This window comes from Rhipicephalus microplus, chromosome 7 (genome assembly GCF_043290135.1).
Source record: "Rhipicephalus microplus isolate Deutch F79 chromosome 7, USDA_Rmic, whole genome shotgun sequence".
Lineage (NCBI taxonomy): Eukaryota > Metazoa > Arthropoda > Arachnida > Ixodida > Ixodidae > Rhipicephalus > Rhipicephalus microplus.
In genome coordinates this window covers 2540638-2553478 of record NC_134706.1, presented here as the reverse complement: position 1 = coordinate 2553478, position 12841 = coordinate 2540638, and the positions used below count along the sequence as shown (strand labels likewise).

The following is a 12841-nucleotide window of genomic DNA, read 5'->3' as shown; positions in this document are numbered from 1 at the left end:
CTGCCTCGGCGGTTTTCGCCGTCACCGTGACCATCGTGTCCCCTTCAGAGTTCAAGTTGATAAGATCCCCCATCGCATCGTACGTCCTGGCTGAAAGCAGAGATCAAACGAACCAGATTATTGATCTCCATCGCTTGCAGAAAGCAACCGACGGCTGCATGCTGTACCGGCCATCGAATGCTCAAGCAGAGAGGAAATGTCCCACGCATCTTTAACGAGCATGAATAGACGCGAAAGGGGGGGGGGGGATCTCGGCAGGCATCACGGGAGGCTCGGGAACCATTATAAGTGCCACGCGAGAAGTGTCCCTGCAGCAGCCGCATTCCCTTACACCAGCGTTTTGAAAGTTGCGTGAGATAGGATTCAAAAGAGTTAGCTGCCAGCCACACTTCGTATACTATTACAATTTGCTGCTGCTGCATTCATTGTTTTAGACTTTGGGTGAAATCAAATTTGTTTTCTCAGGTTGCGTATTAAGATTCTTACTACATCGGTTCATGCTTATTGATATGACATGGAATAATCTTCACTGCAATCTACATTTATTGCTTTCCCATAGCCTCGACCTTTCCTACATATTATAGTCTGCTTTCAATTTAGGAGTGCTAGTGCGTCTCGTAAGCAAAACAAGGAAATCGTTACAAGTGAACTTAAGTTCATTGCATAGAGACAGCCGACAGGTGTGTTTAAAAATTTATGCACTGATGAAGTGCTGTATAAACCAAATCGCCCGCAGATGTGGTGCAACGCACTGTACGCATCTCTGGAGAGCGTCGGCGTCACCGGCTCCATTTACCTGGGCATCGTTCGGTTCAACAACTTCAAGAACGATTACCATAGGTGAGACAGCTACTTACAGAGCCACTCGATGGGAGAACGACACCCTGAAGTGATGCCGAAAGTTGTCGTTGTCGTGGCTTTTCTGACCCGGAAGGCGCCGATTTAGACTTGTGATGAAGGTGGACGCGAGCTTGCAGAAGTGTTTTATATAAAAAAGAAAGTTGTATCGGTGACAGATCGGTGGTTTCACGAGGAAGTGAAATTCGTTTTCGTACTGATTGCCGTTAACAATGTTATATTCTTCTTCAAAGAAGGGGGCACTTGTACACGCAGCCCATGACTTACTAACTCCTTGACAGTCGGCACTCTTCCTTTTAATGCGCGCCACAACCTGCGCTCCTTTCGCGAATATGTACCAACAAACACTAATATTACTAGGTTGTTTCTGACGTCATCACAGAATATTGCGATTGCAAAAGCGTTTATTGAACACATCGTACATGAATATTTTAAAAATATCCATAACGCGACATTGTAAATTTTGCGTACGTCGATGTTCCCGTAGCAAACGTCAACTGTTGAGTTTTGCTCTTTTCATTGTAGTAAGTGGACAGTTATGAAATCGTATGTTTCATTTATCACTACAGATAAACAAGAGGATGATTTTTATAAGACGTTTTGTTGTCATTATACATGACCCCACCAGGTAAAAAGTTTCGATTATGTGGAAATGATGTATTGAAGAAAACTGGGGTGGGGCTTAATTTCGTTTTCCTTGAATAACCTAAAAATACAACTGTCATGACGTTGATTAGAAACGGCAATAATTATTAATAATGAGTCGTGAAGCATGCCTCTCGATGCAGGGACGTGTACATCGTGCTGGTCGCCGACACGGCCTCCGAGCTACTCCGCACGGCCATCACGTTCATGTTCCTCGGCCACCTGGCCTCCGCCATCGGAACTGATGTTCGCACGCTCGTCGGCATAGGTGCGTTTCGTCCGAGATGTTGGTTACAACCTCTGAATAAATGCAAGCGCCGCCTGCGGCGCGTCTAGGCGGGATAGAGTCGGGTAAGGCCAGATATGAGGAATTAAAAGTACATCGTCCTTACTTAAAGTATTCCGTTTGCCTCAGCAAAGGGTTCGGAATATTCGCATAAATTTGGTGGGAAATTTGAGTTTTCAACCGCCAACTAGCGACAAATATGCTCGCGAAATTCAGCTATCTAAAATGAGCAAAATGTTCTTGGCGTCACGTAAATGAGCAAAGGTGAATGGACAATGCATCTTCGTAAGCTCAGTCTTTGAGACACCAACGACTTTCGGTAGAGCATACATGCGTTTCTTCGCCCCGCCGCGGTGGTCTAGTGGCTAAGATACTCGGCTGCTGACCCGCAGGTCGCGGGCTCGAATCCCGGCTGCGGCGGCTGCATTTCCGATGGAGGTGGAAATGTTGTAGGCCCGTGTGCTCAGATTTGGGTGCACGTTAAAGAACCCCAGGTGGTCGAAATTTTCGGAGCCCTCCACTACGGCGTCTCTCATAATCATATGGTGATATTGGGACGTTAAACCCCACATATCAATCCATCAATACATCAGTTGCATTAAAAGCTGTTATGCGTTCAAAACAAGGGTCACGTGCTCCGCCGCCGGTGTTGTGACCACCTTCGCACGAAATAAAAAAAAAAGCTCAGTAAATAACAGCGCTAATAACGAGGGACATGAAAAGAAGGAGACAGACAGCGGCACTGTCTGTCTCCTTTTTTTGTCCCTCGTTATTGGCGCTGTTTTTCATGTGAATCACGTCGTACCATCTCGCCCAAGCAACCACGTTAAGTAAATAAAGAACACCAGAGATACTTTGGGTTTCCAACCTAGGTCCGCTGCGTGCCAGTCCAGCATTTTACCACAGAGACATGCTGGTGCTTTTAGAACAGCAAAGGAACAACCAGGCGTCACACAATTTGAATTGCGTAAGAGTGGGTCGTCAAATGCTCCAACCCATTGATTTGATTGATTGATATGTGGTGTTTAACGTCCCAAAACCACCATATGATTATGAGATACGCCGTAGTGGAGGACTCCGGAAATTTCGACCACCTGGGGTTCTTTAACGTGCACCCAAATCTGAGCAAATGGGCCTACAAAATTTCTGCCTCCATCAGAAATGCAGCCAGGATTCAATCCTGCGACCTACGGTTCAGAAGCCGAGTACCTTAGCCACTAGACCACCGCGGCGGGGCTGCTCCAACCCATTACAAAGCTTCAGAGGTAATTCTTCATCATCGTCAGTAACATCATCAAAATATTGCACAAATTCCTTGCTAGTGCGTAGCGGGTACCACGTGTCTCAGAAGAATGACGAAGGATGGCATGGTGAACTCCTCCCTATTGCACAAAAATTATGATTCGTGGCGTAGTGGGTACCCTGTACCCAAAGCTGTTACCCAAAGTGTGTTTAAAGAAAAGGCTCTAGAAGGCCACTCATCGAGCTTTCCCTGTGACTGTGCTGTGTGTTCAGCTCAGGCCCGACAGTTTTTGTGGTTGTAAGCGATTATAGATGGTGCACTTTTCCATGCACAGCAGATAAACCCAGGGTGCCTCATGCCTGTTTTGAACTTCTTAACTGAAACATCTGGAAAACGAGGCCTTATGGGGGGCCTTTTGCAAAAACTTTCTGTGATGGTATATGTTGTTGTTCACAATATTTCCCGACCGAATTCAACTTGCACCAGATAGAAGTATTCCTTAACTAGGCTGTAAGCGGAAGTGAAGTGCAGACAGGAAGTAGTAAGCGAAGCCTGCAGGTGAGTGTCTAGGAATACCGGCTTTGATGGTCAACCATCAAGGAAGGCCGTACGTGCAAGCTGGGCGTCAACACAGCAGCAGTGATAAATAATTAAATGCATGCGCATCTATCTAAGCTTGCTTTAACAATAGTAACGAGATGGTTATCTGAACAACTAACGCATTGTCGCTTCTTGGAAGTCACTACCGCAGATACCCCTATTGCCACAACTTTCTTAAGTGGTACCTAAAGCTGCTCGCAGTGACTCGCATTGCTTGCTCTTATAGACAAAACTGAACCCATTCCAATACGGAGAGATGTACCTAAGTGCTCAGTTTCTCCTCAGAACAATAGGGTAATAAAAATAACTGCCATATGAACTCTAATGACAGTACGCAAAGTGAGTAAACTTGAAAGCGGGCTAACCCAACTTGATACTTTTGCTAGTAAATCGTTTCAAATTAAAACTTATGTTTCTGGTTGTATTAACACCTCTTTCATCTGACGGCTGAGGCTAAATTGACGACACGTTGACGTATATTGGCCTATGCATCTTCTCACTCTTATTGTTCATTTCACTGTGTATTTCATGCTTCTATTCTTGACTGCGGCAGCGCTGCTATCCTGTATATCTTGTCAGGCAACCACCCTGTGACGAAATTCGGCTAACAGTATTGATGAATAAATTAATTAATCAATAAACGACGCCGACAATTGAATTTGGTACCTTTAGAGACAGTTTGTTGTGCAAGTCGAAAAAATCAAGCGAGTGACTGTATACGCTGTGAGCCCATAGGGCCAGTCTCCATCTCGAGTTTATTCGTTTTTTTTTTATTTACGCTATCTATTGTGATGGAGCTTTCATTGCACTAAACGTGCTATTCGGTCGTGCTGATCTCAACCTATTTCAGAGTCGAGCCTAGTGGCGGGCATTATGCCGCAAGCACTGAGTGCCGTGCCGTATCAGGAACTGTGGAGCCAGGTTCACGCCCTCTGGCTGCTGTCCACGATGCTTCCGAAGTTTGTGAGTGCATTCCAAGGGTGCTCGTTTTCGCATGTACATCAGCACCTGTTAATTTGCTTGTTTCTCCCTTATGTTATACGACCGGTGAATTCCCCACCGCGCTGGTATGGTGGTGCGCAATCGCTGACCCGAAGTTAACGTGTTCAAAACCGGCCGCAGCTATCGTGTTTCAATGAAGGTGAAAAGCTGCACGCACTGTGGGATATCTGTGCGCAGTATAGAACGCCAGATTGTAAATATTTCCGTGACATTGTATCATGGCGTGTCCGTAGCTGTGCTTGCCATTGGTAATGGAAAGTGTCGTTGCCACACCTGGCGTGCGTTGGAAATTTGGCCAAATGGGAGCAAATATAAACAGCGTTTGGAATGCCGCATTGTCAGGGGTCTATCGGCCACCATTATCTGCAAAAAAATTTGTGGCCATAATCTTACTCTTCAAGAAACGACAGGGCAAGTGCGACCGAGCAAAACATGTCGGACAGAATTTGCCCTTGCCCCCACTGCGTGCGCTTGATTATGGGCGTGGTGCCTCATATTCATATCGTGGTTTGGGATTGACAACCGCGCTATAAAATCGGTAGCCTAACATGTGTCTCTAGTATATCGGTCTCCCAAAGAGCGGTGGCCGGGCGGCCGGAGCCGTAAGAAAGGGAAAAGTGTCACCAGAAGGAAGCGCGCTGTCATGATAAGGGCTGATACACGTGCGCTTGCGTCGCCCTTTATCACTGCACATACTTCTATTATTATTGTATCTGCCATACAGAAATATCTTTCGTTGTCTCTTTATGCGTTGCGAAATATGGTGTGCTGACTAAAAGCATTCAGTTTAGCTTGGCATTAACGGAGATGGCGCACAAGATATCTTTCGCGTCGCGTTATTTATCAATTGTTTCTGAAACCCAAACGCAGTTGTCCTACAGTTGGGCTGCTTTTTTTCATACTTTGGTGTTTATATGCTTTTCTTAAACGGCCAGTATAAACAGGATCCGTCTTTTCTTTCAACACCCACCAAATAAACACGCTAGTTCCCACAGCAGACCCCATATTTTGTGAACATCGCAGCGCTACGCGCCACGGAGGTCTTCCATTTCGAAAAAAAAATAAAAAATCCTGCGCTTCTTTTTTTGCAGATCGCGTGGCCGTGCTCTTTGTATGCGCAGTGACGAAATCTTGCTCATGGGCACGGATGCTAACTCGCTTCGAGCATTGCGCACCCCTGAGCTTGTCTATTGGTCATTCGCCTCGAAACCGTGCCTTGTCCCTGTGGTGATGCAGTATTTCCTGAGCTGCCCTCTACTGTTTTTATAGAGCCCGAGACTATATACCGGTAGAAGCGGCATTGCCAGAATGAAGGCCTCCAAGATAGAGGCGTTCCGCTATGTACTTTACCGTTACAGGCCTACCAACCTTGGCCAGGGGGCGCTGCGCCACGCACGTTTCGCCGCCTTTGTAGCAAAAGCCGGTCGCTCGGTACCCCTCTCCCGCCTTCTGCCTGCGCTTCCTCAGCGCGCTGTTGTATGGTCGCTCTGCTCGTGCAGCGTCACCTGTGACTTGCTCCGAAGGTTTAAAAAGACAACCTTTGCGGGACCAAGCAAGTCAACCACGATGTCTTTGAGCGAGTGCTATGTGTATGTCGATGATGCACAACCGGCTTTCTATGACATTAGAAGTGAGGTGACGGCGCGAATTCTATTGGTATGTTACCTGTAAAACGCCCATTTGCTGTGTCAGTCGTGTATTTTTTTTTTGTTTTTTTAGTCATGTCTTCTCGGAGCTCTCGGCAAACCACCACCACGATTTCGCGTGCGTTTGTATATAACGTTCGGATTTCGACTGCTTGGTAGCCAACTTTGCAGCGCGGCTTTAAATTTGTTTGGACATCAGTTTGAAGAGACTAAAATTACGTCTGCTCTGTTCAGTCCCTTGCACTATTGCAATGCGCGGTGCTCAGTTTCATAAGAGTTTCACTTTTGCGGAAGTTTTCATCTGATGTGAACAACGTCGTATAGTAAGTTCAATGCCACCGTGATTTTTTTACTGCTCTTTTGATAGCATATTGATAAAGTATTTTATGCCCACTCTTACCAAATCTGTTTTCTACAGCGCATGTCTCGTTTCGAATGATATGCATGCCATTGATCACGCAGCTTGTTCACTGCTACGAATGTCGTTTTGGTTGTTTTGGCAACTCGCTTGGTCTTCTACATGTTATACAATACCCACTAGGATCGAGCTTGTGCTGCCATTTGTCCCTGATAACCGTGTGTAATTTCACGACACCATCAAAACTTTTATTGCCGCCTTGGTTTCTTTTTTAACTCGTTTTTATAGCGGCAGCTGTATATCGCCCGCGGCTCAGGCGCGTGCAAGGATATTGTAACAGAGTCGTGACGTGGACGAGGGAAACAGACTGTAATTAAGAAATGAAAGTGTTTATTTGGCCCCGCCGCGGTGGTCTAGTGGCTAAGGTACGTGGCTGTTGAGCAGGAGGTCGCGGGTTCGGATCCCGGCTGCGGCGGCTGCATTTCCGATGGAAACGGAAATGTTGTAGGCCCGTGTGCTCAGATTTGGGTGCACGTTAAAGAACCCCAGGTGGTCGAAATTTCCGGAGCCCTCCACTACGGCGTCTTTCATAGTCATATGGCGACTTTGGGACGTTAAACCCCACATATCATCATCAAATGGTTAATTTGGCCGAAGTTGTGACCCGTAAACTGAAGGTCAGATTACAGCGATGCCCACTGGCATGCACTGATAGCGGCGAACAGAGCGTCGGCCGTCGATCAACTGGCAAGCGGGAAGGCGCGTCGGAATTTATTCACGTGCCATCGAATAATCTATAGCGTTATCGTTAGCGGCGATGTAGGTTCCGGAATAATCTGCAATGTTCGCGAAGTGGGCGTAGTCTTAACAAAGTGATGATTTGATTTGATATGTGGTGTGTAACGTCCCAAAACCATTCTATGATTATGAGAGACGACGTAGTGAATGGCTCTGGAAATTTCAATCGCCTAGGTCTCTTTAACGTGCTCCCAAATCTGAGCATACGGGCCTACAGCATTTTCGCTTCCACCTAAAATGCAGCCGCCGCAGCCGAGATTCGATCCCGTGACCTGCGGGTCAGCAGCCGAGTACTTTAGCCACTCAACCACCGCGGCGGGGCTTATCTATATATGATACAGCAGTGAACATGACATGAGACTAATCGCTCTTATTTTTCACGAAATATGGGCTATCGATGAAATACGTTGCGTTCAGCATGGCACTTACGGATGCGATAATGAACGCTCAGTATTCCCTCGCAACTCAAAAAAAAATGATGGATGCGCAAGTGTTAGCTTATTTCTCAAGCTATGATGCGGTTCGTAATTTAGGCGTATTGCAGCTAAGGTGACTAATGGTTTCTACTCAAGCAATTATTAATTAAAATGTATCGCACTTCTATCTTCTCTGTGCCATGGTGGCATAATTCACGGTTATAGCACGGCCGCTGGATGAAAAAGCACACGGGTTTGTTTTTTTTTACATTCATTCAGTGGTCGTCGTTATGGCACTCTGCTGTCGACCCGCAAGTCGCGGGTGCGGCCACTTTTTGCTGAAGGCGCAATGCCAGAAGCCCTCGTACCGCGCGACATCAGTGTACAGACGTCAGCACACTCTTCGAGAGCACTCGAGCAGCGCCCTCTGGTATGAGCTGGCGACGCTTACCGATTACACCAGGTTTGAAAGGAATGACGGCATGCTGGGTGCTTATTAAGGGAAATGCTCGAGCGTCGGTTATCTCCTTGTTATCGGTGTACATGGTGCCGCCGTGTGCCGGTCCGGACAACTGCGTTGACCTCGATCTGCGCGCTAAAGAACGCCAGAAGGTCCGAATTTCTGGAGCCCTCCACGCAATCATATCAGGATTTTCGGAGAAAAAGCCCCGCATATATTATTAATATTATTATTATTATTATTATTATTATTATTATTATTATTATTATTATTATTATTATTATTATTATTATTATTATTATTATTATTATTATTATTATTATTCATGACTCCAGGATCTTTGCAACCAATGTTTTTTTTGTTTTTCTTTTACCCAAGCCGTATTACTGTTGCCTTTTTGCAGTTCGTCGTGCCCGACATCGTGATCGAGGTACTGAGCCAGGCCCAGCCGTACACTATGTTGAACCGAACGCTGATTCATTTCTTCGTGTGCGTAACAGTTATGATGACCAGCGTGGCCGTCTGCAGCCCGGTGAGTCTTCTTGCCAAGGCCTTTCTGCAGGGAACAGCGCTGTGCCATCCATTTGAGACTCTCAAATATAGTTACCTGTTGCTCTAGGAATGGCGAAAGTAGTGGGATCGAATCCCGGCTGTGGCGGCGGAATTTCGATGAAGGGAACATGCCGAAAGCCCGTCTAGTTAAATTAAGGTGCACATTGAAGGGCCACAGGAGGAGGTCGGAATGTCCGGAGCCCTCCATAACGGCGTCCCTCGTAATCGTATACCGCTGTTCTAGGATGTAAGACCGCAGCACTTAATATTATTGCGATATTAATAAACGTCTTTCAAACTAAGAAGCACTGAAGAACGGTTGGTGAGCACTGGCTTCATCAACAAGAGGTAATATTTTGTTTTTCTTTTACCTATGACCACTTCAGCTTGGCTTCGAGGCAGGCTTGTCAACGTATTTCAAAAAATTAATTTGAGCGCGAACACACCACACAATAAGACACGCACAGCGCTCACAATGTATGCTGTCGGATACGCTGACACGATTGCGAGGCTTGTCTTTCCTTTGGCATTCAGTGCTATCCAAACAATGGCGCCAGACAACATGTGTAGAATAAGTTTACTTTGATATCGTCGCCCAGCGTCTGCAGACTAGCCTCACCACAATAGACATTATCGCGACAAATTAGCAGAGTCGCTGCACGTCACTCGAGCATCAGCAGTGATTAATACTTGTTCAAAGGATCGACGCGCTATCACGAGTGAAATCAGTACGCGCCTCCTAACCTTGCACGCGTACTTAGCGCTGAGACAGCACTAAAACCACTTTGCTGCTTGAAGACCGAATTCATCTACGTCAGCTGTTTTGTAGAGTTACGCGAGATTTGGTCCTAAAGGAGTTAGCCTCACTTCGCATAACGTTCCGATCAGTTGATGTCGCATTCATTGCTTAGCATCTTGCACTTCAACCCATTTCCCCATCTATTTTTATTGCGCAATTATATTCACTCTCCGCTGGATTTTGCCGCCGGCGTCAACGTCGCCGTCACTCATCATATATGTATACTTATCTATATATATGTAAACGCAAGAAAGAAAAATACCAACTCCGGCGTTCGGAATCGAGCATGGGACCTTTGAGTCGTGAATGCGAGGCGTTAACCACTGAGCCACCGAGGAGTACCTCCTTCAAGGTTGAAACGGCAAGCTATTTATATCTACCACTTACCGCTGTTGATGGGCATCTCAGGGGCAAATATCGTGTTTTCAGCATTGTCAGCAAATGTTGCAATGAGCGCGCGCCGCCACATCGTCATGACGCGCTGGAGCGCGCTCTCATCTCTCACTCGTACTTTGGCCCGTGGAGAGGAGGGGAGTGGACGATCTCTCGCGTGCCCTTATCTCCCGGTGGGGAGGATCCTACGTCTTGGGTGGCGTTGGGCTTGCACTGTAATGACTCTGTTGTAGTTACGGGGCGCACAAATGTCACTGCAATCATTGCACAGCCTCCGTTTGCGAAAAAGGTCGTGCTTTTCAGACACATAGAAGTCACAACTGAGACACTGATTCGCTCTCGGTTATACCTGTGAGTACGTGTTGTGCGTCATTTGTGCGTGAGAAACGTGGGGCACGTTTCGATCTACTTGCCATTCTGTGCGTTACCTTCCAATTTGTTGCTATCGCGTTCATTGCATCGCCTTTGGGGCAAAGCTGTGACTTTTTATTCAGTATCAAATGCTGCTTACGAGCAATGTATTATCCAGTGTTGATGCTGCAATAGCGGTAAATTGTCTTTCAGGGTGGTGCCAACATGGCCGCAATTATCGTCCACAATCACGATCAGAAGTTGCGCTTCTTGCTGCTCTTTCTGGAGTCCATCGTGCTGCTACAATTCTATGGTAGGTGGCTGTACTACCATTTCAAACGTCTGTGAAAGACTATGGCGGTTATACAGATGGCTATACAATGCAGAAGGATTCACCTAAATGCGACACATCCAAATTGCGACACGGGAAGCTCGGAGTGCGCCATGAACTAGTTACCGATTCTCTTGAGAAAATGTGCCATTCGGACTGGCGAAAGAAACTCGCTAGCCTTGACATTGATCCCCTTGTTTTCGGTCGTAAATCATGCATTCCGAAGCGGGAATGATGCGATAAACTGGATTTTCATATATATGATGGCATCGAGGCGTTAAAACCTAAGCAGTAAAGATATCCAAAGCCGGCCTCAACTTATTTTGTCCCCAAAACTAGGAGGCAGGGGCATCGTCATTTCGATGTACGGTAATATCATTAAATTGAAATAACGCAGCAGACCGTTGAAGGGTACTGCTATGATCGGCCTCCCCGGCTTCGCGCCACTTGGACGAGGGAGAAGATTGCGGCTGAGCCTATACCCTGATTTGGTCCGGGTCAGCGCTCTCAAATGTGCAACAAAAGCTGCGACAACACAAAAGTCGTGCTTCGAATTTGCCAGCGCAATAGGCTCTCTCGTCAAAAACCCTTTGGACAGATTCGAGCAACTGACGGTCTAGGAATAGCAGTTGAGGCTACTTGGTTTGTTGGACGTGCTATGAGACGCGCCGAACAATTATATGAAGGATCCGTCTTTGGGTACGTTTCCCACATTCTTTGGTGACTTCATGTATTCGTTTCCCTCAAGCCATGGCCGGCCCGGCACCGCAGCTGCTACCGATGAGCCGCTTGACTATACAGTTGATCTGCACGTGAGATACAGCGTTATTGCACTGTGCTGTGTTGTGCGTATTGTCGCATTGTGTCCGGTGTTGTGTTTCTTCCTCACCGTGCAATGAACTGGGCGCGCCTCTTCCCTCTTTCCTGGGTTGGGGCGGAGGCGCAGTGTTTGACTCTTCATTATGGGGCGGAGATGAAGACGATAATATCGCGGGACTGTCCTGGTCGTAATTGTTTTCCCCTGCAGAGAATCTTGAGAGGACCAGGGCTTAAAACGCGAGCGACGCTCTAGACAAGTTCCAAAGGCTCCCAGGAGCTCAAATAAAGGTTCCATCGAGAGCTTCCATGATGCTACCGCCATCATGTACCTTCACTATGTAGATACAAATAAATGTTCCTGTTAACAGCTCAGGCTACTCTGCTTTACTTCTCCTTGAGATTCGGCTGGATCCGGCCCTATGGACAGAGCCTTGACCAATCGAATGACGTTTACCTATAATTTTCATACACAATGTTCATTCAATCATAACAATATTTCAAGCTTATTTGATCGATGTTCATGGAAGAGCATCGGAGTAAGTAGGTACCTCGTACAGAATTTTAGGAAATTGATATTTTTGAGCAACTTCCTACATAGAGAAGAATTCAGCATGGGAATTTCTTCGAAATTGAGCATTTTTTTTTGTTTCCCATATAAACAACAGTATATTGGTTAAGTTGTGTTTCGAAACTGACAAGACAAACGTGCAATTTTACGTTTCATGCCGTAGTCACAATATCTCTGTTTCTATGTTGCAGGTGTACGCCGACTCGATATAGCTTGTCGAATGATGTGTGGTCGAGATTGCAGCGATTTCGTGAAAGTCTGCTTGGCATCCGTCATACCTCTGATAGTAATCGTAAGTACTCTGTTAGGTGACTCCAACAGTAAGCATTCTGTTCTTAGTGATTGTCAGCCCTTCCCCCACCTTTTTCTATTCCCCGTTCCGCAGTGCCTGTCACCGCCAATCTTCCTTTGTGTATGTCTGAATTTCACCGCCTATCTCCCTTGTTTGAATATGAGAACCATCACCGCAGTAGCCAGGTGTTCGGCAAATGTCGGCGTCATCGTCACAGAAAGGCCATGAGTCGGAAGCTAGGTATGACTTGGTAGGCAGCCTTAGATTTCCGGCCTCTTGCTAGCTTCAAATATTGTGACCAAATGCTGTCGCAAATTGCTCGGAAATTTTGTCGACTTGCTTTTCTGGGAAATGATGAAAATATTTTTCACACCTAGCTGTCTCTAGACTTTTGGTGTCGGCTTTTACGCGCGTACACACACGT

General features: G+C 46.5%; 1 protein-coding gene across 1 annotated transcript in view; it reads left to right on the top strand.

Moving 5' to 3' along the window:
• The first annotated feature begins 528 nt into the window (after nt 1-528).
• Nucleotides 529-12841, top strand: part of LOC142767211 (uncharacterized) — a 37352-nt gene continuing 25039 nt past the window's right edge. Inside the window, exons 1-6 of the mRNA XM_075868468.1 lie at nt 529-840; nt 1647-1771; nt 4483-4595; nt 8716-8844; nt 10621-10720; nt 12317-12417. Coding sequence (XP_075724583.1) covers nt 737-840; nt 1647-1771; nt 4483-4595; nt 8716-8844; nt 10621-10720; nt 12317-12417 — 672 coding nt within the window. The 5' untranslated portion in view covers nt 529-736. The remainder of the gene's footprint in view (nt 841-1646; nt 1772-4482; nt 4596-8715; nt 8845-10620; nt 10721-12316; nt 12418-12841) is intronic.